This window comes from Miniopterus natalensis, chromosome 10 (assembly GCF_054644295.1).
Source record: "Miniopterus natalensis isolate mMinNat1 chromosome 10, mMinNat1.hap1, whole genome shotgun sequence".
Lineage (NCBI taxonomy): Eukaryota > Metazoa > Chordata > Mammalia > Chiroptera > Miniopteridae > Miniopterus > Miniopterus natalensis.
The window spans coordinates 14,443,667-14,469,546 of record NC_142090.1 but is presented as its reverse complement, the minus strand read 5'-3'; the positions used below and the strand labels follow the sequence as shown (position 1 = coordinate 14,469,546).

The 25,880-nt window shown below is 51.4% G+C and overlaps 1 protein-coding gene across 1 annotated transcript in view; it reads right to left on the bottom strand.

Annotated features, from left to right (window-relative positions):
* PLXNA4 (plexin A4) overlaps positions 1–25,880 on the bottom strand; it is a 399,973-nt gene that overhangs the window by 54,647 nt on the left and 319,446 nt on the right. The window contains exons 9-14 of the mRNA XM_087821012.1: positions 25,763–25,877; positions 15,938–16,138; positions 10,239–10,335; positions 9,700–9,890; positions 7,154–7,305; positions 3,172–3,289 (exon numbers count right to left, since the gene is read on the bottom strand). Coding sequence (XP_087677138.1) covers positions 3,172–3,289; positions 7,154–7,305; positions 9,700–9,890; positions 10,239–10,335; positions 15,938–16,138; positions 25,763–25,877 — 874 coding nt within the window. The remainder of the gene's footprint in view (positions 1–3,171; positions 3,290–7,153; positions 7,306–9,699; positions 9,891–10,238; positions 10,336–15,937; positions 16,139–25,762; positions 25,878–25,880) is intronic.

Genomic DNA, 25,880 nt, shown 5'->3' with positions numbered 1-25,880 from the left:
GAAAGTCTCCCCAAGGGAACATGCAGCACCAGGGCAGTTCTTCAGGGATGCCCCTCCAATAGAAAATGACACAGATACTTGAGTCCCAGGGACCCCTGGACCAATGCTTTTACCTTGGGGCAACAACTCTCTTCCTTCCTGCCCACCTCTCCTCCCCACCACCCCTCCTCTACCCTTCCCTCTGTTCCCATCTTCTGGCGCATTTCCCTGGCCTTTCTGATCCCAGGAACAACCTCCCACTACTCAGGATCCACACAGAAAACTGTACTCTGCCTTGTACAGATCCTGCCTTTCCATCGGCTCCCTCCATGGAGCCTCACTTTCCAATATCCCCCATCCAACTGCCTCCTGCTCAGGGTAAAACAATCAATAGGCAAGACCGACCATCCCTGAGAGCAGAAGGGGCTTTTAGTACCTACCATAGAGATGCTAGAAGAACTAGCCCAAGAGCAGATATCAGAAGGCATGTAGTAGCTACTAAATAAATACTACTCCTGGGCCAGTGGTCCTCAGCCCAGGCTGCAGTCAAGGGTCTTCTGGGGAGCTTTGTGCCACAGCTATAGGGTGTGACTGAATGGGGGGGGGGCTTCAGAACTTTTGCTTAAAGCTCCTCACAAGACTCCAATGTTCAGGGAGGTTTAGAGCTTCCTAAGCACCCTGGGGGCTGGCAAAGAAATCAACAACCTGGGCTTCATCTCCAAAGATGGGCTGGTCTGAGAAAGGGGCAGGGCCACCAGGAGGCAACACCAAGTGCCAGTGCAGGCGGGTGCCATGGGTCCCCAGTGAGCAGGGCTTGCAAGGATGGGAGGATGTGGCTTAGAGTAGTGCAGGGAAGGAGACAGAGAAGGGAAGGAGCCAGGCCACACAGCCTGGAGCAATAGGGCCGGGTAGGCAGGGCAGCCAGACCGAGGAACTCAGAAGGCAGCCAGAGGCAGTGGGCGCCCTGGGCTCTTAATGAGGGGGCGGTTGGCATGCTGAAAATGGCATTCTGCGGTGGAGAATGGATTAGCATGGTTCAGACCAAGGCTAGGAGTTAAGGAGGCCGTTGCGGTGGCAAACAGAATGGGAAAATAAGACTTGAGGGCACTGTGAAGGAGAGGAATTAGAGGAAGCTGAGTCACAGTCCAGCATTGTGGGCTGCGTGACAGGTGACAGACAGGAATGGGCAAGTGAGGGTGCCACTCAGTTTGTGGGCACTGACAGCCTGGGAGGGCCACGGGAGGTGATGGCAGGACATTCAGGGACCAGTGGGCTTTGAGCTAGCCACAGAGGTGGGAGGCCTGGCTAGAGACACGGCAGGGACAGCGAAGGCCCCAAGGAAACAGCTGCTTAATGAGGCAGTGGCTGTTCCCAGTGCCATCGCTCTGTCACTGCCAAGGGACAACTGTCCAGGCAACTGAGGAAGTCCAGTGCTTGCTTTTGCCACGCAGCAGTGGCCTCCCTTTCACCACAGCTGCCAGGTCAGCGCAGAACCACACCACGCCCAGTGGTAGGATGCCAGGCCACGCCTCGGAAATACCTGCTGAGGGCCGCCTCTGTCTCCCTGTCTCAGTCTCTCTCTCTCCCTGTCATTATCTCAACTCTGCTGGAATAACAGTTTATATTTATGTGTATTATAAAGATATATAAATATAATATGCAACATAGGTGTATATTTTCTATATAAACATATATACATTTATCACTCACTGTCCCAAGTTAGAATGAGTTTAACTTAAAATTCCCTCAAATCCTTCCAGAAGGTGGGGATACAAACCCTAAACAAATAAGTGGAACTACATCCATTACATGTGTGTCTTTATGAGCTTCTGTGTGTGTTTAGTGACAGCCAGCCGTTCCCAAGGGCAGCTGGTTTTAAAAGAGCAGAGTGGGAGGAGCCCAGAGAGCAGGGCCCAGGCCTGAAGGGGGTCTGCGCACAGTCCCCGAGGTCAGTCCCCCAAGTTCACTTGTATCTGCTCGTCCTCGCCTGCTCTCACCTTCTGGACTGTGGGTCTCCCGAGGGAGGGGCTGTGTCGGGTCCGGTTCATCACTGGGACAGCCACAGGTCAGGGCCATCGACTTATTATTATAAAATTTAACAAATTAAGCAAGTATTTATCAAATAGATTCCTGGTGAGAGGTGGTGCAGGGTGATAAACTGTTGCCATTTGAACAGAGAAAGAAGGGGAAGGAGGTAGATGAAGGAAGGAAAGAAGATGAACACTGGGCCCCCCAGGACCAATTTCAGGCCATTTAAAGCTCAGATGTAAAATCCATCACTCAGGCAGGGGGCCAGCTTCCCTAAGCAGCTCAGCATCGTGAGGAAATTACAGCACCGCGGCTGGCATTAACCCGAGAGGTTAACCGGGTGGTAGAACAGGCTGGAAAATGAGGCTGCATGCTTGGCAGGGGATGTGCTCATGTCCCCAGCATCCCTGTCATCACGGAGCCCCTTGCCCAGGATGGCTGGGAGCTGGCCAGGCAGCCTCCGCAGGGCCAGGGAAGGCCCAGGCTGGAGGGCAGGGAAGGTGGGGTGAAGTCTGCAGGAGGGAGGCTCTGGGAAAGGTGTGCTGGGTGGGAGGGGTAATGGTGTGGGTAGAGGAGGGTGGAGTGGGGTGCGGGTGAGATGTGGGGTACTGAGGGGGTTCTGGAGGATGGTGGTGTGTGGGGAAGGGGGGAGGAGTGAGGATGATGGGATGGAAGTGATGGGCGCCAGTGTAGGGGGGGGCACAGTAGCCCTGGGGGCCGTCGTAGACATCACAAAGGGATTGATACTAGAAGTGATATATCTCTTGTGTCATTTTCACAGCTATACCATGGGTAGATCCTGTTATTATCACCATGTTTTAGAAATGAAGGCAGTGAGGCACAGAAAGGTTAAGCAACTTGCCCACGTTCACTCAGTAAGCCGCAGAGCCAGCGCTCAAATCCCAGGAGTCCCGGTGCACGACCCACACTCTCACCTTCCGTGTCACACTGCTACTCAGAAGGGGACACTAGGGCCCGAGGGGCCAAAGCAACGTATGCGAACCCAGGGCTTCCAGACTTCCCAGGCTGTGCTCTCAAGTGCTGCAGGGCAGGACTGCCCTGCCCTTGCCCTGGGTTTGCCTGCAGAGGTCTAGATGGACCGGCAATCATGGTAGTGAGGCCTGTGGCCTCTGCTTGGCCAGACCGCTGGTGGCCAGGACTCACCATGAAGTAATAGAGCTGCGAGGACCGGGCCATGAACTCAGGCCGACACACGGCCACACAGATTTCCACGAAGCCGGCGTGCTGGCTGGGCTTGGCCTCCCCCATCTCACACACGATCCTGCAGGGAGGAGACGACAGACCCCATGGGTCACAGGAAGGTCACGGGACCCCCAGCAGTTACCCTGGGCCACATTCTCTGCAGTAGGATCTGGGGGGTGGGCAGGGGAGGAGAGAGGCAAAAGACGCCCCAGATTCCTTCCTGCAGGGGCTCCTGCTTGGTCTCAGGAAACGAGGAAATGCGATCTTCAGGGGTGTCCATAGAGGCCCTCTGTAAAGTGGGGAGCCTAGGGGAGGGTCGCTGGGTCTGACCTGACACTTAGTTCCTCATTCATGAGTATCCACTGAATTATGAATTACTGTGAATTTTAGCCAAATGGCTTAGCGAATAGAGCTGGCAGGGCTAGGGGGGTACAGTGACTGAGCCAAGGGCCCACGGCAGGTCAGACAGGGGCCTTGGAGTGGACCTAAGGTACCCAGGGCCTCCTGGAGCACTTGTTCCCGCACATGGCCTGCCGCACGAGGCCTTTCTGCCCAGCCCCAGCTGGCCTGCAGGGCGGGAGGCATGCATGTTGTGTGTGTGTGGGGGGGGTTGTCATACATTTTTCCCATTTTATAAATTTTTATTGTTTTAATTACAAAATTTGTTCACACTCATTGAGAATGAGATGGTAAAGAAGAAGTGTGACAATAAAAAAAGTAAGTGTCCTGTTTTTCACTCCCAACCCCTCTTACAAGTTTGATATATATACTCTCTCAGGCCTTTTACTAGACCTGTGCAAATATATATATTATATATATAATTTCCATCTTACCAATGAGGAAACTGAGGCACAGAAAAGTTAGGCAACTTGCCCAAATATATATACTTGCACAATACATACATATATACACACATGTATGTATGTTTATGTTTGATATATGCACACACACAAACATAATATATATAATAAATATATATATAACACATACATGTTATATATACACACACACAGCTATATGCAAACATACATATATAAGAAACATATACATGATTTAAAAAAAGTAAAAGTGAGACCTAACTACCCATTGTTCTAACCCCTGTCTTTTGACTCAACAATACAGCGAGGACTTTCGTTCCTGTCACTGTTTGCACAACTCTGCTTTCTTGACGCTTCACAGTATTTCACACGATGACTGTACCACCATTTATTTCCCTGGTTACCAGTGAGGGTGCACATATTTTCAGGTATGTGTGCGTTTTCATCTTACATAGCCTTTCCTTTGACTTGTCTGAAGCCTTCTCTTTATTTTGAGAACGGACTGCCCTTTTGGAGGAGCCGCTGACCCGGGAGTGCTCCCTGTTGTCTGTAATTACTGCATTGTTTTCTCCCCACCGGTCACTCGTGCTTTGGTTTGTTTTTAACGCCCTTTGCCACCCTAAAGTCTAAAAGTAGTTGTGGTTCAGTGGCTTGTTCTTTTACTCCTTAGTTCTGTGTTTCTCTTAGAAAAACTTCTGGTGAGAGTCCAGCAAAAATATATGTCCTTCTGTCCACACGACATAATTAGTACATGTTCAGTGTAAAAAAATAGAAGTACATACATACTCCCCCACCCCCAATTGCCTGGCCCAGAAATAGTCACTGTCTACATTCCTGTGTACATGTTTCCATCTGACTTTTCTTTCATATAATTAATTAGAAATTCTTCATTCCGCTTGGTAACCTGTGTCCTCACCTAATATACCTCGAGTGTACTCCTGGTCATGGTTCTCCCACAATATCAGATTAAATGGCTGTAGGTTACTGTTCTATGCGTATAAAAGAATTTATTGAGTTGATCAATTCCCTATTTTCAAACATATGCATTGCCTCTAAATTTTTACTGCTATAAATAAAGCTAAAATAAGCATTCATGCAAATAAATATTTGTGCAATGTGGTTATTAAGGGAAAGATTCAGAGTATTATGGCCAGGCTAAACACTTGCGACTCCCATTTCCAAATTGCCTTCCAGAAAGTTCATCCCGGTTCAGCCTCCCGACAGGAATGTTTGACTGTGCCTTCTTCATGCGTCTCATCTGCACTGGGCACAGGTATTCAAACATTGACCCTGTCATTTTAATTTGCATTTCATTGCTTACTACTGATGTTCAACATTTTTATATGACTTTTGGGTGCTCTTTGCTCATTTTGTGATATTTGTCTTTTACTTATAAAACCTCTTTCTGTGTTAAGAAAAAGTATCTCTCCCAGCCAGCGTGGCTCAGCGGTTGAGCATTGACCTATAATCCGGGAGATATCGGTTTGATTCCCGATCAGGGCACATGCCCGGGTTGCAGGCTTGATCCCCAGTGGGGGGGCGTGCAGGAGGCAGCTGATCAATGACTCATCATTAATGTTTCTATCTCTCTCTCTCCCTTCCTCTCTCTGAAATCAATACAAAAATGAAAAGAAAAAGCATGTCTTAACTGTAATAGGGTATAACCATACATGCAGTTTATCATTCATATTTTTATTTGCTTACAATGATTTTTGATGCACAAGTTTTATTACTCAAATCCTCTAATCTTTCCCTTTATAATTTTCTTTTCTTTTCTTTTTTTTTGCAGTTACACTTAGAACACCTTTCTTTTCCTGAAATTAGATAAATTCTCACCTGGATTTTCTTGTAATCCTTTCACAGTTTCATTTTTTACACTTAACTTTTTAATCTGCCTGGAATTTATTTTGGATTATAAAGTGAAGTGAGGATCTGATATTGCATTTCTTTCAGGGAGTTAACCAGCACCACTTACTGAATGATCTTTCCTTGCTGATATGAAATGTCACTTTTATTACATATTATAGTTATACATCAGGATTCTTTTTCTGGGTGTTTATCTGATTCCACTGATCTAACTAGTACCATAGTGCTTCAATCATGTGGTTTTATAATATTTTTAATGTCAGGGCCCAAGTAGGGCATTTCAGAGTTCTCCAAATCACAATATAGCAGCAGCCTGAGTTGGTTTTGTCTTAGGAAAGACTCAGAAAGTTGAAGGAGACACAGAATGATATTTGGATAAATAAACAATGATGGACCAGGGAGGTGAGTCCTGCCCACACTGGAACCTTCAATGATCTGATCTACTCTGAGCACCTTAGGAAGACCAGGGGAACTCAGGAGGAACTGAGGACAGCAGCACTGATGGTTCCAGAATCACTAAATCTGGGCAAGATCCGGTAAGTAGAACCGTGAAGGGCACTGACCTACCTCAGGGAGGCCTTGCAAAGAGTCAGTGACTTATGCGCACAGCACAGGTGGGCAGCTAAGTTGGCACAGAATATAGATTCTGTCGTGCTGGTAAAGATTTCAGGGTTGTGTCTGCTGGGCTGGAAAATTGTGTTTACTTATTTACAAGGCAATATGGGACTCACAAACTTCCTCCACCAGGTAGGTTAGAGGTCAAGGTCACTTGTGGAATGACCCTCTCAGTGGACCAGCAGATTTTGCAAAGAGAAGAACCATCCAAAGTACCCACAGGCCTGCAAGGGAGTGTGGAGTTTCTTTTCAGTCTCCATCCAGGGTAGCACAGGATCTGTGTCTATGGTAATTGGGGGAGGACATGCATGGGAGTCAGGGACAGCAGAGGGAGCTGGGGTAAGTGATTGAACTCACACGTCTCTTGCAGATTTTAACTTCGCTTTGTCTCACTCCTACTCACCCCCACAGCCCAAGGAGGTAACAATCACTTTCTCTTCTCTCCCAGCCTTTCCCACTTTCTACACTTCCCCCAACAGAGCAGCTGGCTGGTTCAGCACTGAGAGTTGTGGGAGTCCCACCCGACACCCTAGGATGTTCAGGACATTCTCCTTTTACCCGGCATAAGCTTTAGGACCGTTTGTTGCTGGTTTATCTTCTCTCCCCTCCTGTACCTCGCTAAGTCTCGGGTCACTGGCACTTACTGTTCCGCAGGGATGTAGCCGTCCACCAGAGGGCTGCACTCCACGCCAGCCACCTTGACATAGGAGGCGATGTCTCGGAACTCCAGGCCCAGGTTCTCTCCTCTGATGGTGACCTTGGTGCCCCCTTCCCGGGGGCCTGTCACTGGGATTATCTGGAGGGAGGAAGCATGGTGATTTGGCAGGCACCAGGAGGGAGCCATCAATCACCCACTTGCTGATGGGACAAGGAAAGGCTGCCGGCGCTTCCCATCTCTGCCCAATTCCCCGAGTTGTGTCCAAGTCCACCAGGGCACCCAGTCTGGCACTGCCAGCGAGCAGGAGCTCCGGCAGAGCAGTTCAAGTCTTGGGAGCAGTGTTCCTAAGCGACGCTCAACGATCCTCCTTCATTTTCCTATTTCAGACGAGAGGGACTGCAACAAGATCCTCAATGGCACTGGGTAATTCATAGGAAATGGGGGTGAAAGCCTTTTGGCATTTGCTTGTGTTGGTTCCACTCTCAAGCTAAGTGAGTAACCCTCCTGTGACTCACAGCCCTCCACACTGTGGGAACCCATCCATTTTTCAAGATCCTTCTCAAATGTCACTTTCTATAACCAGATCCTCTCTCTCCTCATCATTTTCTTGTGCCCCTCCCTCCTCCCAAATGAAATTTTAAGGCACCTCCTGTGCGCTCCTCTCATGGTAACATCTGTGTCTGATTCCCATCCTTCCACCTTCCCCACCCACTTTCTCTTCAGATCCGGAGTCTCTGAGCAGGCACAGTGTCTCACTTCTGTGGACTTTGCAGTGAGAGCACCATCTTTGGAGATGCTCTCCAAGCATCTACCTGGGGTTAGCGGAGCCACTTGTCACAACACTTCTCCCTTCCCTGTGTGACTTGGTTTCTAAGGGCGGTTTGTTTAATTAGACTTCATCCTCATGCCCTGGCCAGAATGGCTGGCTTTCCCTCCAAAGATGTCACCTTTGGTGTTAAAAACCACGACTGGAATGTTAAGATCCAACAACCGAAGGCCTCCAGCTCCCACAGTCTAATTGTGGCATCCCACAGTAGTGACCTTAGTGGCAGAAGGCATTTGTGCCAGCTTTTCTTGGCATTTGATGGACAGAGCAAGGCACATTTCCCATTCTTGGGGCCCCTGAACATCAGCTGCTGGATCTTGGCCAATGTCAAGCGGATAACAATGGAAGGAGCCCAGATAGGCCACTTAATAGGTCCTACTCTCCCCACTCTCCAAGGATCAGGCTGGGGGTTCCATCTGGGGAGCAGAGAAAGATGGGAAAGAGCTAGACTGGGGTGCCCCCAAGCTGCAGCTTTGCCACGGGAAAGATGTTCACCTATAAAAATCAAGATACTCCCTGCTTCTTACACACATGCATGTCTATGAGTGTGCACGAGTGGTTTGCACATGCGTGTTCTCATTGCAAAGGAAACCAAGTTCTCTGGAGACAGACCCATCTCTGTGTGAGGGAGGTGGGCAGGTACAAGGAGGGTGGAAGGGGGAGTCCATGCTCTTCCCAAATGCCTGCCCAGCCAGTCCCCAAAGTGCTGCTGGCCCCTGGCAGCAGCAGCTGCGTGATCTTCCAGCCCCGGCTTGTCATCCTGAAAAGGGAGTTTTATCTCTGACCAGCCCTTGGATCCCTGGGTTCCTGGAGGGCCGATGCCAGTATGGAGCCAGTAAATAGCCTCCGTCTCAGGGAGGTTTATTTAATTTGCCATCTCCGCCCTGCAGTTTTCTTGGTCTCGGGCCAAGAAGAAAGCCAGACACGCTGTTAGCAGTCACACGTTCTGGGGGGCTCTTGTTAAGGGCTCTGGGTTGGGGGAGGGGAGAGGAGGGGTGGCTGAAAAGGAGGGAGAGTGAAGCCCAGTCCAGGTGTGGGACCAGGGGCAGGGGCTGGAGGAGTGACCTCTAGGGGCCTTTCTGCTGGGAGTGTGGAGCGGGGAGGTGAAGACACAGGGCAACCTACTGAACCCGGGGCTGCGACTCCCTCGGCTTAGACGTGCGCGGAGATGATGTTAATAATGATGAACAGGAGGAGAAAGCTGGGAAGATCCCCGTAGGCTGGGCATGGATTCGCTCATACAATCCTTATAACCCCCTGTGAGACAGACAACTAGACCCATTGCACAGGTGAGCAAGCTGAGGCACAGAGATAGTGATGAATTAGCCCTGAGCTACCCAGCAATTAGCCACAGAGCCAGGACTTACAGCCTGTAATGGGTTCACTGCTTGGTGAGCCTGCTGCTGATGGAGCATCACAGCTTTGTCACCAAGAAAGACTCTTAGGGACAAAGGAAGGGTGTTGAGGACTTGGAGTCCTTTCTGACACAGCTTATGTGGAAACTCCAACAGGACAGTTGAGCCCCTCTCTGCTTTCACCTTCCCTCTATAAGGAAAGGGCATCTGAATCAAGCCCATGGCTTCTGGGGAAGCTGTGCAGGAAAACTAGGTGCCTTCAGCCAGCCGGGAGCACTGGGTGACCGGCACCACGGCCAGGCAGGGCTCGCAGGGCCCCAGTCCATGCGGGGCCACTGGACTGTGGCTTACCTCCGTGATGCGGGGATTCGTGCACTTGCTGTTTGGGCCCGCCAGCTCCAGCCACGGGCTCTCATGGACAGGGCAGTGCTGCCGCAGGGTACACTGGCCCTGGACCTGGCACCAGCCGCACTCGAAGTCTGGATCCGCCTTGAGACACAGGCCGCAGCTCTCGCGCATGGCTCCACACTTGTAGAGGTGAACTGCGGGCAAAGGGCAAGAGTGGGGTGGGGGTGGGGGACTGGAGGGGCCGGGGAAGTGTGGACAAAGAGTGCAGTCCCTCCCCTTGGTGATGGAACTGGACTGAGAAGACCAGTGTCCCTCCAGCCAACCCTGCTCTCTCCACTCCTCTCCCAGGGGCCACCTGCCCACCCCGAGCCCATGCCCAACAAGCCACAGGGCAGTGGGGATGGTGGAGAGGCTGTGGAGGGTGGGTTCAGGCCAGAGGGAGAGGGCCAAGCACTAGGGTGAGAGACAAATGACACCTGCCCATGGGTGCAGAGTAGCAGAGCAGCTCTCCCTTCACCCCCACCCAGGGCCACCTTCCACACCTTTGTTCTGAGCTGGGTTGTCGATGTTGAAGTGCCCGTTCCACACCACCGTCAGCTCCACGGGCAGGTTGTTGATCTCCATTCCCTCATAGGAGTACTGCAACCGGGGGTGGGGGAAGCAGAAAGCTGGGTCACAGAGTTCTAGAAGGACTGGATGTTCAGCCTGGGTCCTCAAGAGCCACAGGCTCGAGACTGGCCACGACTGTGCATGTGTGTGTGTGTGGGGGGGCACATATGTACATGCATGCCCATCTATGGGTGGGCAGGGTGGGGAGGCATTTATTAGGGGGCAAGGCGTAGGGTTTAGGAAGCTAGGGCAGGGGAAGGCCAGGGAGGGCCAGGCCTGCTGGGGGGACACCCATTTGGAATGGAATGCAGATCCATGGAGCAGCTTTGAGCGAGCTATTTGTCACCTTCCATGGAGGCCTCTTCCCATTAGCTGGGCTTCCCCCAGAGAGTTTAACTGAGCCCCAGCCTTGGGACTGTGGTGCTAAGAGGTGGGGAGGGAGTGTAGGGAGAGGTGCTGTTGGGGATGCAGGACGGAAGGGCAGTGCCCAAGTGCCCAGCCCCAGTCTGCCTTCTGATAGCAGACACTTCTCAATCCCCAGAGGAGGGAGGCAGCAGAACTCAGAGCCTGCCCTGGGCAGCATTTCTACCCCACCTGGTGGTTCCCTCATTGTCACAGCAGACTGCCACCACAAGGGGTGGGATGGAGGAATGGAACTCAGGCAGGCTTCCTGTGCAGGAGGGGCTGAACCTGGCAATTTGTGGGAAGGGTCTGGTCCAGGGGGCCTTGGTTTAAAGTGGTAATTGCAGAGCCAACAGGCTCTTTTAACTTAGTGTTAAAGTTTGGAGGGGCTGGGCTGTGAGGGTGTGAATGGTTATTATGACAGGCAGGTGACGCTCTTTCATGGAGCTAGTGACAGAACCTTCACCGGGGTAGCAAGCTACAGAACCTCAGGGAGGGCCTGTCACCCATGCTTCTGCTTCTGCAGCCCATTTGTAGAGGCTTCTAAGGAAGTTATGATCCTAATCTGAGAAATCACCCCAAATTCTTGAGTTCCAGAATGTACCCCAATGTGAACATGCCACACTGTCTTCACACAGCAACATGCATAAGATGTGATCCAGTCTTCTCTAGGGTCTACCCTACCGCTCCAAACCTTTTCACTAACTCCCTGGCAAGCATGCCTAGGTCACGAGCCACATTCGTAGCATCTCCCTGTGACAGATGATACCTGGGCCAGGGCCAAGGCCTGGGCTCAGGACACAGGGCAAAGCAAAGCTCCCTAGCCCCGCAGAAGCAACAGTGGGGGATATTCTGATCAGCGCATAACTCAGCTGCTGACTCATAAGCTCTTTGCTACACAGCTCAGTCATCAACTCCCCAGGCACTGTGGGCTTTGTGTCTGGGTCCCGGGTTTTCTCACAAAGTCTCTTCTACTCTGGACTGATGGTTCTCTTGGACCACCTTCATCAGAATCATCTAGGGGGCCTACGGAATGCAGATCCTAAGGCCCCACCCCAGACCTCCTGAATTGGAGTCTTAGGAAATGGGGAGCATTTTGAACAAGCAATTCTAATGCTTCTGGTGCTGGAGAGAGATGTGCAGGGGAGACAGAAAGAGGCAGGGAGAGAGAGAGGGAAACACTTTCAGACTTCTCTTCCCACTTCTGCCTCTAGTCAAGGTCCATGTCCCATCCTTCCCATCTCTTTCCTCCATGGCCTCATTGTGGGGAGCGTGGTGAGGGTGACCCTAGGCTGCCAGCTAGAGGACTCTGGCTCTGCCTGGCCCTGCCCAAGCCCTAAAGAGGAAGCAGCAGGTCACAGCCAGGGGCATGTTGACCAAGGATGGATAGAACCTCCAGGCCCCTCTCAGGAAGGACCTGAAATCCCCCAGAGAACAAGGCAGGAAGTTCTGCATGTGTGTGCATGTGTGTGTTTACAAATGTGTCCACACTCGAGCTGACTTGAGAAGAGATCAGTGCACAGCGCTGTATGGTCTGTGTGTTCATATATGTGTGCATGCACACACACATTGCCAGGACGCGGCTCTGCGGTGACCAGCTGTGCGAATGTGGGCAGGGAATCTACGTCCCAGTGTCCCCGTTGGTACAGTGGGACTGCAAACACTGCCTCCCTCACAGCACTGCTGTGAGCGTTCGAGACAACCATCCTGCGCTCTGAGCACTGGGCCTGTCTAGTAGAGTAAACATTCAAATATCACTGCATGCTTTAATCTATGTGGACACACGTAGGGATGCTTTGCAAAATATATTTGTGTTCCCTGTGTTTATGTTTATGTGGAATAATAATAGCAGCCATTTATTGAATGTTTATGTGCCAGACCCTCGGTTCATATGGGGGTCTATGCATGTGAGAACGCTTGTGTGTTCAGATGTGGATGTGTGTGTGCACACGTTTTCTTTTTGAAAAATGCTAAAAATAAAAAGGACTTTAAGGATCAAATATCCTGGGTGTTACTTTCTCTTTCTCTCCCCCATTCCTGGGATCTTGATTATGAAATATTATAGAAATCATTCAATTCCCACCACCCCCTCGCTCTCTAGGGAAGCCACTCTGCTTCCTGGACACCCTCTCTCCCATGACCTGCACCCCACAGGGAGAGTGAGGCAGGCAGACAACTGGGGAGCTGGGCCCACTGGCTCCCATCCCCTAGGGTTCCCCACCTCTGTGCCACTTAGCATTTATATAGCTCTCTGTAATCAGTAGGCAGTTAATCTGCACAAAGCCCGGAGCTGAGGGAAGAGTGTTCCAGGCTCTCAGGGGCCAGGAGGTTAAGTGTCTCAATCAAGCCTGGCACACCATGGCTTGGCTAGTGGATGACCTTGATCATGACCTTGGGAGAGTGTGAACCTCAGTTTCTCCTCCTTCTGAAGCAAAGAGAAAACCTCTAATTTGGACATGCTTTCCTCCAACAATTCCTTGTCCTGGGTTCTGAGATATTTTGCTGGAAAACAAAACATCTGAACAATGTAAGAAGCCTATGCATCCATCTCCAGGACCCCAGAGGGCTCAGCAGACGTGTTCTCTCTATGCCTCCGGAAGGCAGTGAGGGGAACAACATACCTCCCTGTCGGTCTCACCACCCCTGTTTTGCATGTGGTAAATTGGGGCATGGAGAGAAAATGTGAGGTCACTGTGGTCTGTAGAAGCTGGACTGGAGCCTGGGGCCTCGGTCAGCACTGAAGCCAGCCAACTGCCCCTTGTGGCCCACTTACTGTGTGATTGCTAGTGACTGAGAGGCGGGTACTAAGCATTATTATTAAAGGCACTTGACATTTCTCTGGAACCTTGGTCTAAAGGAGGCCAAGAATCCCCACAGTGTTCTTCCTCCAACTGCTGCCTGCGAGCTGCCCTGTTTTCCTCCCACGGGACCCCTGAGGGCTGCAGTGATTGGCCCAGGGCCTGGCCCCAAATAGTGGGCTAGAAGCGACCTGCCTGCCCACCCAGCCCAGCGTCATGCCCATGCCAAGGTTTCCTGTGTTTCTTTTCCTTTTCTCCTCTCCTCTGCCACCTACCTCTCTGCCATCACAAACCCAGGGGTTCTCTGTTAGATCCTTTCCCCTCCTGCCCATCCAGGAAGCTCACTTAGACAATGAAATAACAGTAATCTCTCCACAATCCTTTCTGATGCAGATCGGACCCTGCTCCCTGGGTTACACCAAGGCTGGGTATAAAGCGCTTGGTTGCTAATTTTTGCTCGAACTTTGATTAGGGGGAGTATTAGGAGCCCAGCACTGTCTTTCTTTATCCCATTGGTACTGGCCATGGGGCCAGCACCAGGTCCCCCAGAGGAGACCCAGTCCTCATCTGTCAGGGCTGCTGAGATTCCCTTTGTGCCCTTGTTCCCAGGAGGCTCTGATTTGCCCCAACACTCAGGGAGTTAGTTCCCTGTGACCCTTTGAGGGCTCATTCACTGAGTTGCTCCTTGGCTCAGGAAATGCTGAGGTTATCTGAACATAACTGGCTCCCAATGCTTGGCAGCGCTAGAAAGGCAGCGAGTCCCGATGAGCCCCTGGGAAGCTCACTCTAGTCCCCCAGGTTCTGACCCAGGGCTTATGGGATCAACTCAGGCTGTCATCTGCGTGACACTGGTCTATTTAACTGAGTTAGCAGGTCCCAATCTTGTGACGTCTGGAGAACTGAAGACTCATCACCAGAGGCCATAGACTGTCCTCCCTCCTGACATTTCTGGGGCCTGGATCCCTGGGGCAGCTTCCTGAGGACACGAGACAGTTTTCTCCATGGTCTGAAATCCCCAGTTGCCTTCTACTGAGTCAAATGTGGGACTCAGGTTCTCTTCCCACTGGGACTTGCTTATTTGGAGGAAAACTACTTGAGCCAAATCCTTGGTGATGGTCCACTTGGCCTCAGGATTTAGGAGCAAACAGAAGGTGTTTAATACCCCTTTACTTGCAGGTTTAATCTGGTGTGCTGCAGAAATCTGAAAAACAGGCTGGCCGCCAGGGGAGCTGTGGGGACATGTCTAGGGTTTCCCAGGTTGAAAGGTCAGCCATCAGTTCAGTCCCTGTAATGCTGAGGCACCTTGGGCAAGCACGTGGGCCTCTCTGAGCATCACTGGCCCCTAAACTGCATCCTGTAGGAAGGGTGGAGGGCTCCTCGAAATGCTTTGTTCCACATTGCTCCCCTAATACACTCACTGCATGTAATAACCGAGAAGCAACAAGGAGGATGAATGGCAAGCCGTGTGACACAAGAGGAGATCCCAAATCCAGGCCCGGCCTTGCCACTCACTAGCTGTGTGACCATCCGCAGGTCACTTACCCTCTAGGCAGGGACGGGTACTCAGCGTCACACAGAGCTGCAGTCCCTTCCAAGGCCTGCCTGTGTGTCTTAAAGAGGGTCCCCCAAATTGTATAACTCTCAGTCCCACAAACCTACATCTGCCCCTGCTTCTAGGCCTCCAGTTTCTCTTTTGTATGGTAAAGAACAGTGAAAATGTTACAAATCTCCAAGCATAATGCTTGTCTCTGAGCATCTGGATGCAAAGAAGTAGGTAGAGCAAGCAGAGAGGGACTGGGAAGGCCCCCCGTCTAGGGGGAGGAGGTGATGGCAGGAGGTGATGCATTGAGAGGGTGCACTGTGTGGTGCCTAGGAATCAGGTGACCACAGAGCAGGGACCTAGTGTGGATTTTCTCAGCGGGCAGGGTGTGTGCTGATCTGAGCAGTACACTCTTGCCAGAAGCCGTGGGGTGCATGTCTATCCCAGGAGTCCCTTGTGCTGGGAAATAGCCCCTGTGCAGGTGTGAAGGCAGAGGGGCCTTTGTGGGCTCACACGAGGCACTGGATACAGCTCTGGCAGAAAGGCTGGGCCCAGGGCCTCCAGAGCTTCTGCAAGGAAGGTGGCCATGCCAGCCTCTGCCCAGGAAGAGCTCTCATCAGCCCTGTGGCTGGTCCAAAAGCCTCTCTCCCCATAGCCTGTCTTGGGCAGAGGACCCTCCTGGTCACAACAGGGCCACAACCCTGGTAGGCTTTTGGTGACCTCAGAGCCCAGCCCTCTGCTGGGCAGGGCGAGCAGGGTGGGGAGAAGCTGAGCGGTGTTGCTGTGTTTGGGGAACTCCTCCAGACCTGAACTGATCTGGCTCTGGGAAAGGACAGCAATGGGGTGGCGGGGGGGGTCAGAGCTGCCCAGAGGCGCGGGGCTGGGCACTCACCGAGGTGTTCTGGCACTGCACGCTGGAGCTGTTGAAGCGCAGGGCGGGCACCCGCTGCTCGCTGCCCTGGATGTTGAGAATGCACTCGTACCCACGCTGCCCAGACTGCGGCTGGGGCAGGTTCTTGGCCTTCAGAGTGATGGGCTTGATCACCTCTACGGGCACCAGGATCTTGTCCACTCGCAGCAGCTGGGGGCAGTCCTGGGGACAAAGGGCACAGCTCAGGCTGGGAAGGGGGAAGCCAAAGGTGCAGGAGCCTCTCCAGACATAACCTGGATGTTTGCTCCGCTCTTCCCTCCCTCCCACACACACCCTCACAGATGGTCCTGGGCACAGTGCCCACCACCAGCCACTGTGCAGGAGGGAATGGAACTGAGAAATCCTGGGTCCCAGAGTCACCATCCTGAGGCCACTTCTCACTGAGACTGTCCCTGCTCTCTTCAGGTTCCATTTTAATGTATTCCAGACTCTGACACTCCTGGTGGCCTCCTCAGAGCACCCTTCCTGCCCTAGCAGAGACAGATGCTGGGCATTCCACTTCACTTTGGGCTGCTGACCCCTTTGCCTCCGTTCCAGGCTGCTGAGCGTTGAGACAGAGGAACCATGTGAGAAGACGAGCAGTGAGGCAAAGCCTGGGCTGTGGCTCTGAACATGAGCCTGGACCAGAGCAGGAGGGGCCGGCAGGGCCTTCCATACACAGGCTGAGCCTGGCATTTAGGGATGTCTGGAAATGCCTAGAGACTGTTTAAATCCAGAAGCTTCTGGCTTAACTCTGGGGTGGCATGAGCCCAGGGAAAAGCCCCTCAGAGCAGATATACGCTGACCAGATGCTAGCAATGGGCACACTCATCCCTGGAGCCGAGCAGAGCCTGGAGGGCCTTTGGGGATGGAGGAAATGAATCTCTGAACCCTGTTTCCCTGGGGCAGTCAGCTCTGCCCAGGGAGGGCTGGGAGAAAATGGGGTCAATAAAGAATGTAGGTGCTCTGCCCAGCTGAGAGGTGGAAGGGGCCTGTTTCTGGATTCTTAGGAGCTGGTGGAAGAGTCAGCATTCCAGGCTGCTTGGCATGGGGGAGAGTGAAGATTTCTGTAAATACCAGTGGGGCCTGGGCACCCTGTGCCAGGCAGGCCCACCATCCTCCTATTTCTCTTGCTGTGGCATGTTTGGGGCATGTGAGACAGATGGCTTCTGGGCATGTTGGCTGCCACAAGCATGGCACACACATCCTTCCTGCGGACGCTGCTTCGTGGGCTCACTGCTGACTCCCAGCAGAGGCTGCTGGCTCCCAACCCTGCACCCTTTCCCAGCAGAGTAAGGCAGAGGAGGCTGGGGCGGAAGGGAAGATGGGAGGGGCCCAGGCCATCAGGCAGCTCGGCAGCTGTCCCTCCTGGGCCTGAAAGCAAATGAGAGCCCCCCTGTCACTGAAAGTGGGAGGGAAAAGACCTCTGAGCCCCAAGGCCTGCTGAGCTTCTAATGAACTATGGAACCCTGAGTGTAGCACAGCCCCACGTCAAGATTAAACTTCTTTATCTGTCCATTGGACGGAGCCCAAGGACCCATTCAGCTCTAACCAGTCCCGATGCCCCCATTGGGGGGCGGTCTCAGCTCCTTCCGTCCTGCATGCCCTGCAGCCTTGCTTCAGGGGAGTGAGGGCCCAGGGCGGTTAAACGGATCCCCCTCCCCTCCTCCAGGCTGCCCACACCTTTATCCTGAGGAGCAGGTAGGAGAGGAGCAGCAGATCCAGCAACCACTTCTGGGTATGTACCCCAAAAAACTGAGACGAGGGACTCAAACCGGTACCCCCATGCTCAGAGCAGCATTATTTGTACAGCCAAAAGGTAGAAGCAAACTGCTGTCCACCAGTGGAGGAGTGAGTGAACAAAATGCGATATACAATACAATGGAATATTATTCCTCCTTAAAAGGGGAATTTTAACACACTCTACGACATGGATGCATCTTGAAAATATTATGCTACACTTAATGTCACAGCAGGACAAATATTACACAGCCTCACCCATATGAGGTACCTAGAGTTAAATTCATAGGCACAGGAAGTAGAATGGTGGTTCTGGGGGAGAGGGAAATGGAGAGTTAGTGTTTAATAGGCACAGAGTTCAGTTGGTGAAGATGAAAAAGTTCTGGAGATGGGTGGTGGTGATGGCACAGCAATGTGAATGTACCTAAAACTGCACATTTAAAATTGCCTAAGATGCCTCGCCAGACGTGGCTCAGCGGCTGAGCATCAACCTAGGATCCAGGGGATCGGGGTTCGATTCCTGGTCAGGGCACATGCCAGGATTGCGGGCTCAATTCCCAGCGGGGGCGCGCAGGAGGCAACCGATCAATGACTCTCTCATTGATGTTTCTCTCTCTCTCCCTCTCTCTGAAATCAATAAAGATATATTTTAAAAAATTGGCTAAGATGGTAAATTTGATATGTATATTTTACCACAATTAAAGAGAAATAGCAGGGAGGCAGGCAGCAGAGGGGGAGAGAAGGGGTGAGGCCAGGACCTGAACCCAGCACGTGGCCCTGGGCTCTGGAGTGAGTGGGTCTCTGGAGACTTTGAGGCCCACATGGGGAGAGAGTCTTAGTAGCTCCATCCTGTGCCCCTGTCTCAACTGCCATCTCCACCCCAGAGCAAGATGAGAGTGCAGGGCACATAGAAGACAAGAGCGATTTTGTGAAAAAGGTGATGGTCAGGGCTGAAGAAGGGTATGTGATGTTGAAGAATCAGGAGAGAAGATCTATGGAAAGCGGGGAGTTGTGAGCTGAGGTCCAGGCCAGCCCTGACTCCACTCTTGACTCTCTACCCTGGGCAGCCCTCCTCCCCTAGAGCACGCGCAGGCCTGACCTTCCTCCTGCTACGTCTACATCTGCGTGGGGAGCCGGGTCCACGGCTGCAGCTGGGGCCAGAGCAGAAGCGCTGGACTCTCACCTCCATGCCCACAGCAAAATGCTGCTGCTCATGAATGGTGCGCTGAGGGTGTCTAGAATCTGCCAGTCTTCAGGACCAACCCTTCTACTTTGCAAAGGAGAAACTGAGGCAAGGAGAGGAAAAATAATGGCTCCGTGTTGTCAGATGTGCTGGCAGCTGACGAACTCAGATGCCAGTCCACCTGTCTTTCCTCCCCTTGATGAAAGAGGTCAGTTCCTACTGGTGGGCAGGGCCACCTCAGAATGGGGTAGTGGGTCAGCGAGGATCTCCCTGGGACCAGCAGGGCTGGGGAGCTTGGAAGTGGCGTGGAACCTTGCCTGGGGGCTGCACTGATTCTCGTCCAGGAACCAGGCTGAAGCATACGGCCCTGTAAGGCTCTCACTGAGGCTTGTTATGAGTTCTCTAATGAGTCCTGATTGTCAGTGGGCCCATAAAGCCTTGGTTTGCATATAAAAAGGTTGGCAGCTCTGAGAGTAAGTTCATTAATAATAATTGGAGAGGCCCAGGGCTGGGCTGGGCCCATTTTCCTCTGGTGGCGCTGCTGATTGACCCTGGTATCCCTACTAATTGAAATGTAAAATGGCAATTTTTTCCTAGGCAACAAGGCATGAAGGGACCACAGCCACCACACTGCCCCTTCCATTGTCCTTTCTTTCCACTCCAGCTCTCAAAACTGACCTGCCTCATGCTGAGATCCCAGGTACAAACCACCCCTTAGTCTAACATTCTGGGAAATTTCAGAGAAACCTTCATGTTTCTCCATGACCCAGGTTTGAAGCCCTGTTTGGAGCACTCCTGCCACAGTTTGGGAGCTCAGGTCGTCCAGACCTTGTCCTTACCTTCGAGCTTCCTTAACTAGGAAGAACCTAGTTGGGGAATCATGTACCTTCAAGTCAAATCTGTCTCCTTCCTGCCATTTTCAGAGCCAATCATTGCTTGACTTAACTAGGCGTGGGGATTAACAACTCCTTCCAAAGGCCATTTAGGGGATTCTATGGACTGTCATGTAGAAAGCATCTGGCATAGAGTGAGCGAGCAGTCAACAAATGTTTGCTCTTTCCCCATCATTGCCCCTCAGCTCAGGCTGCACCTGGGCCCTCACTGACTCTCTTTTCCCACCTTACTTCCGAAGGATCCGTCTCTGCTGCTCTAGCCTGTGTGTTTTTGCACACACACTCCATGGGCTTCTGCGGCCCAGCTTATTCCACCCTCTTGGTTTCAGATCTTAAATGGAGTCTGACAATTTTAACAGCTCCAAGGGCCCCAAATACAAGGAGGGCAGGTAGGGAGGTCCCAGTTCTGTCTACTGTTCTCCTAACAGCAGTTCCCTCTTCTGGGAGGTGACATCCTGAACCTGCGAGTTTCATATGATCTGAGACACACCTCTACCAGCCAACCATGTGGCCTCGGGCAAGTCCCTCAAACACTCTGGGGCTGGTTTGGATTAGAGGATTTTTATGGGACAATCATCATATAACCATTCTGAATCTCAGTTTTCCCATCTCTAAAATGGGGATGACAATGCCAGCTGAACTGTAGTATTCAAAACACGGACCAACTGAGTGCATGCCGGAGGGCTGGGGAACTTGCCCAGAAGGCGGGCCTCCTGGAAGTGTCTATTCACCTACCAGGAGGGAAGTATTTTAAAATTATACTAACTCGTATGTTGCAACCAGGATCATTGCCCAGGCTGGTGTGGCTCTGCTAGACAGTGTGGTGCTGTTAAAAATCCAGTGAACACGATTAACATGGCACAAGGGGTGCAAGAATTGAGTCCATAGTGCATCCCTCCACCTCCATCCCCTGACACATATTTTCCCATGTGCTCTCTTGTTTCATAAAGAAACTAGGGACATCAGTTACCCCACTCCGTTCCCACAATGACAGTGAACAGAAATACTAACACCCAATCATCTAACCGACTTCCATCCCAGATGATTATCTAGTCCCCACATGGAATTCCTCAAAAGCATACTTCCCTTCTCTTCTCAAGAAAGCTATTTCTCTGAACTATCATTTAAAAGGGTCGGCTCTTAGAGGGTGGAAAATACCTACATTTAGCAAGATTATTTGGAGACAAATGCGTATAGGAAGAACCAGGTTCCCTCGGAGGCTGTTTTGCCTGTGGCTACATTTTGCAGTTATAAGAATGCTGGGGGGTGGCAGTGGCTTGAGAAACAAGGAAATCTTCAATGTCTTGCTTGCAGGAGGCAGCTCCAGTGGCCTGCAGGTCACCTGTCCAGCCCCATGCATATTTTGGTCTCCACTCACATGCACACAGAAGTAAAGACTATGTTGCTAACTGAGAATGAACCAAGCCAAAGTATGAAAGCAAAAGGGATGCTTTTCTGTCTTCCGTGCCCCGCATGTCAGTGGCTGCTTTATACCAGGTTTCACTGCATATGTAAATAATTGAACAGGGACATAAAGACTGCTGCCAGCTGGGAGGGAAAGGCTGCCTTCAGGGCTGGTGTTGCCTGGGGAGGGGTGGCAGGCTATGGATTTACAGCCCCCAGTGTGGTTACAAGATGAGGGCTCTAATTTTCCTAGTTGTTGTTACAGGAGGACTGGGGGACTGTGGTGCTCTGAGTGGGGTAGGGGGTGGGGGAGCCAAGAGTTGGGCTGGAGCAGCATCCAGGGGCAGCTAAGGAATAAGCGATTTTCAGGTCACCTTTCTCTTCTATGTCACAGCAGCCCCCATCAATTCCAAAGACAAGCCAGCTCTAGCCTCAGCCAACCCCCCAAATTTACACTCACCTTCTCAGACCCGTGGTGCCCAATACGAAAATGTAACGCGCCATATATTTCCTTGCTGTTCCCCAAGTTTATAATGCCATTAGCGTGATCTACGATGGGCTGGTTTATGGAGAGAGAAAAGTAATAATACAGAAAGGAAATACCCATAACCTTAAGGGGGGAGGGGCAGACGAGATTGATGGAAAGTGCAATTGTCTGGAGAAATGGCAGCCCGGTAATGGAACACCGGGATTGGAGTGAGTTCTTCAGCTGGGTTTGGCCTTGTTTTTCTCAAAAGAGGGTGAAAGACATGGCAAGGGTGGTTTTGTCCCTTTGGGTTGGGTTCCAGGAATGGCTCCTCTGCAAGAAGGGACAAGATGGGCTGGCCTGATATTTCCCTTGAGTCCAGCTGGGAGGTAAGTGCCCTTGGCCACCCTGCCTGAGGGTGTGGGGTTTATTTTAGCCCTAGGGGTTAGCACTGTCCTTGCCCTGCCAGCTCTTCAGTCCCAGAGGGGACCGACCCTTGGGATGGTCAGGTTTCACGGCATCTGTTCTGCCTACGGTGTCATCTCAGAGGTAGCGGGGTGATAAGAGAGGTTGGGAGAGCTTTTCAAGCACAGCTTTAGAAATCAAATAGAATTTGTTTTGCCTTTTCTGATCTTACAACTGTTCTCTGGAGTAAACTCTACTTGAACTTCAAGAAGAAAGGGGCTCTGGGAACCTTTCCTGGGCCTGTGCCCTGTGGGCCAGGTGTGCTTTGCCTTCTTAGCAAAAATCATCTAGTCTGGTGCTCAGAGAACAAAGCTTAGCTGCTGCTCACCTTGCCTTTCTGTTTAGATGAGAAATAACAATAAACTTGTCCATCGAGGACACATTTTTGTCAATGAACTTGCTTTTCCATGGGTGTTCGCCTTTGTCTCCTAATGGTCACTGTTATTAAGTGTGTGGGCCTGATGAGGGGTTCAGGTCAGCAGGCAGAGGAGCCTGGGAATGCCGAGGCCACTTGGGGACAAGTGGCTCCTCCCACTTGGTACAGGTGAGAGCATGGCCCTGGTCACAGCTGCCCGGGTGAAAGGCCATCCCATTGGGAAGCCAGGAGTCTCAGCAGATACTGGGAGGACAAGATTGAGAGCAGGAGAACCCTCTTATCCACCGCAGTTTTCCCTTGCCTCCCTCTCCCTCCTCTTTGGTGCCCAGGATCTGGCAGCTGATCTGAAGACCCAGGGTGGCATCACAATGCCATCATTAGTTGAAACAAAATCATTCTTTGTAACTGGAATACAGTTACTACAAACGACATATGTTACTGGGCATTCTATTTCTAATAATTGTAATTATGCTAGAATACATGCCATTAATATAATAACAACAATGATCGACCAGTTCTCTGTTCCAGACCAATAACTTCACCTGAATGCACTCTTTGTTGGGGGGGTGGGGAAGGTAATTCAACATCCCTGGTGACAGTCAACAAAGCCAGTGTTGAACCTGGAAGGTGCACAGATGAAAGCGTCCTGGAGCACAGGATGGTGCTAGATAGAAGAAAAGCCACCTGGCAGCAGCCCCTTGACTAACAAAAGGACCCTGTCTGTATCCCCACATTCGAAAGTTAAAAGGAAATGAAAACCCAGGCACTTCCACAAGGATCACTGGACTTGGGTTTCACTTTTGTTCCACGAGGGTAGGTCTGTACCTGGATGTCTGCAGGTGGCAGGCTTGAGGCTGAGTGAGTCCCTGTTAGGTAGCACTGGGAGACCTAAGCTTCGACTGGAACCCTCACCCTATAAGACCACTTTGTGGAGGGTGGATTTCTCTTAGAGGTTTTCCAGCTAATCACCACCTACAATTACAAATCATGAAGATCAGTGGCCCTTTTTCCACACCCCTAAATACAGATTTACAGATCTCTTATACACCTTTAGGTTTCCCACATGTGGGAACTGCTCAGGAACTGGGTAATGAAGGATGACTGGTGAAGCCTCACAAGAGTATAAGGCTGTAAGTAAGCTCATCCCCTGGTATGAACAAGAGACACTCGTATCAGGGGTTCCACAAAATCACCTTTAAATGTGTGATTTTCTTTGTTACCACTTATTTCCACTACCATTTCTTCCCAGAAACAAAAATATAGAAAACAAAACAACAACATAAAAAAAAATTCAGCATATTTCCATTAGTAGCCAGGGGCTTTCTTTTAAAGTCCCCGACAATAACCTCCTTCCACTGACCCCAAATAGCTGGACCAGTCAATAGTCCACAAATATTTATTAACTTTTGTTCTCTTTGGTACATTCTACAGGAAGATGCTGCTACAATGACCAGCATGAGGGGTCAACGCTGGCTTCTCTATGTGTATTCAAAATGGCCCTAGTATTATTGAGCTGGATAGAGGGTAGCCTGCAAGCCTGGTCCAGAAGCACAGCCTCAAAACTCCCTTCTCCTAGGATAAATAAGTATCCAAGAAAAAAGGAGCCGAAGTCAATGTCCTTCAATAATGTGTAAGTGAGGCATGGCGATTCCAAGCTATGCTGGAGCCTCTCACTGCAGTGGCCTGCCAGGCTCACCATGAAACGGCCCCCCATGAAATGGAAAGAATTGAAGGCCTGGAGTGGTAGGTTAGCCCATCTCCAGATGCCTCCATTGGCCATGTACCTCCCGGCCTCTCCCTTTCCCGAGGGTCCTGGCACCAAGTCCTCTGAGGTGCTGTAAATCCCCAGATAGTTCAATTGTTCCTGCTTTCCTTTTACTCCTGGGCCTCTCCACATGAGGAATCTCTGCCAGTCTGGAAGGCCGGAGAGGGGGGGAAAACCTGTCTCCGCTCCCGTCAAGTGATTTGCAGGTTTCTGACCAAATAAGAAGAGGTGGCTTCCTAGGCTCTCAGTGCCTGGTGCTGGTGGGTGAGCCAGCCCTTTGCTCGTGACCCCTTGCCCTGAGATAAAGCCCGAGGATCCAGGAGATTGTCCAGCCTTTTATCTGGGTCTTCATGCCAAGGATGTGCCCATTGGCTGCCAAACCCATATCTGTCCTACTGGCTTTAGATCCATTTTATCTTAGTCAAAGAGGAGCAGAGAATTGACACAAATGTTAGATTCACAATCTTACTTAAAGCCAAGATGTAACCTCTTTCCTCCTTTCCCTATGAAGGGACAGCCTTTGTCTGGGTCTCTTTTCTGGGTTATGAATCCAGAGCAGCCATTTCCAGCCACAGACAGATCCCGTCGTACAGGGGGAGGGCCTGATGTCTGGGCTCCTTCAACCCCTTCTCTGCGGGTCTATGTGGATTCTAAAGCACAGCATTGCAAAGCAACCACTCTGTTCAGAACTACCGGCCCAGGGGCGGGAGTCCCACAAGCACCGTATGTTTGAACAGCAGCAATCTCTGAGGTCACAGACTTGCATTCTAAAAAGGTAACAACACAGGCATAGAGTATTCCTATTATGGTGATGAATAGTTTTCAAGGATAAGAATAAAGATTAGGAGGGACTAGAAACGCAGTCTCTTAGCCATGGAGCCCAACTCCATCTCAGTGATTCCCAAACGGGACCATGCAGCGGAAGCCGAGGACCATGCCCCCCCCCCCCCGCCCCGCCCTGGACATTCTCCTCTAGTTGGCTGGGGTGGAGCCCGAGACTTGGTATTTCTAAGAGCTGCGCAGGTGACGCTGATGCCGCTGGTCTGGGAACCAGACTTTGAGAACCACTGCTCTAGCTAAATTCATCATTCTTTCATTCTCCTTCCTCTCTTCCTTTTACTTAATTAAAAAAAAAAAAATATCAGTTCTGCTCTGTGCACAGTGCTCGGAGGGACAGCTGAGTCTGTACACAGTTCTGTTGTGTGCTTATAATCATTTCTGGGACCCACACTTACTCATCTCTCTGGACTTGTTCTAAAACTCACCTGGCTGGAGTGACCTGAGTGCACCTTTGCCTGGAACTGAGCCTCCAGGACAGACCCAGAACCCAGGGGGTCCCAGTGCAGAGTTCTGCTTGCTTACTGCTTTCATAACATGGTCCCTCGTGAGTAGGGGTTGGGAGAGGCAGGTGATCCTGCCGATTTTGCCCTTGTTTTCTCTACTTAAGGGAAGGCCTGTCTGTGTGTCTCACAGGCACAGCAAGCTGCACTCACCACTCTGGCTTCTGGGACCTACCTCAGGCAGCTTCACTCGGCCTTCCTGGAAGGAGCAAGTCTTGGGGTCGTGGGTGCAGACGTGTCGGTATTTACACCAGTGGCAGCGGAATGGGCTCTCCACGCAAGACAGGCACCTG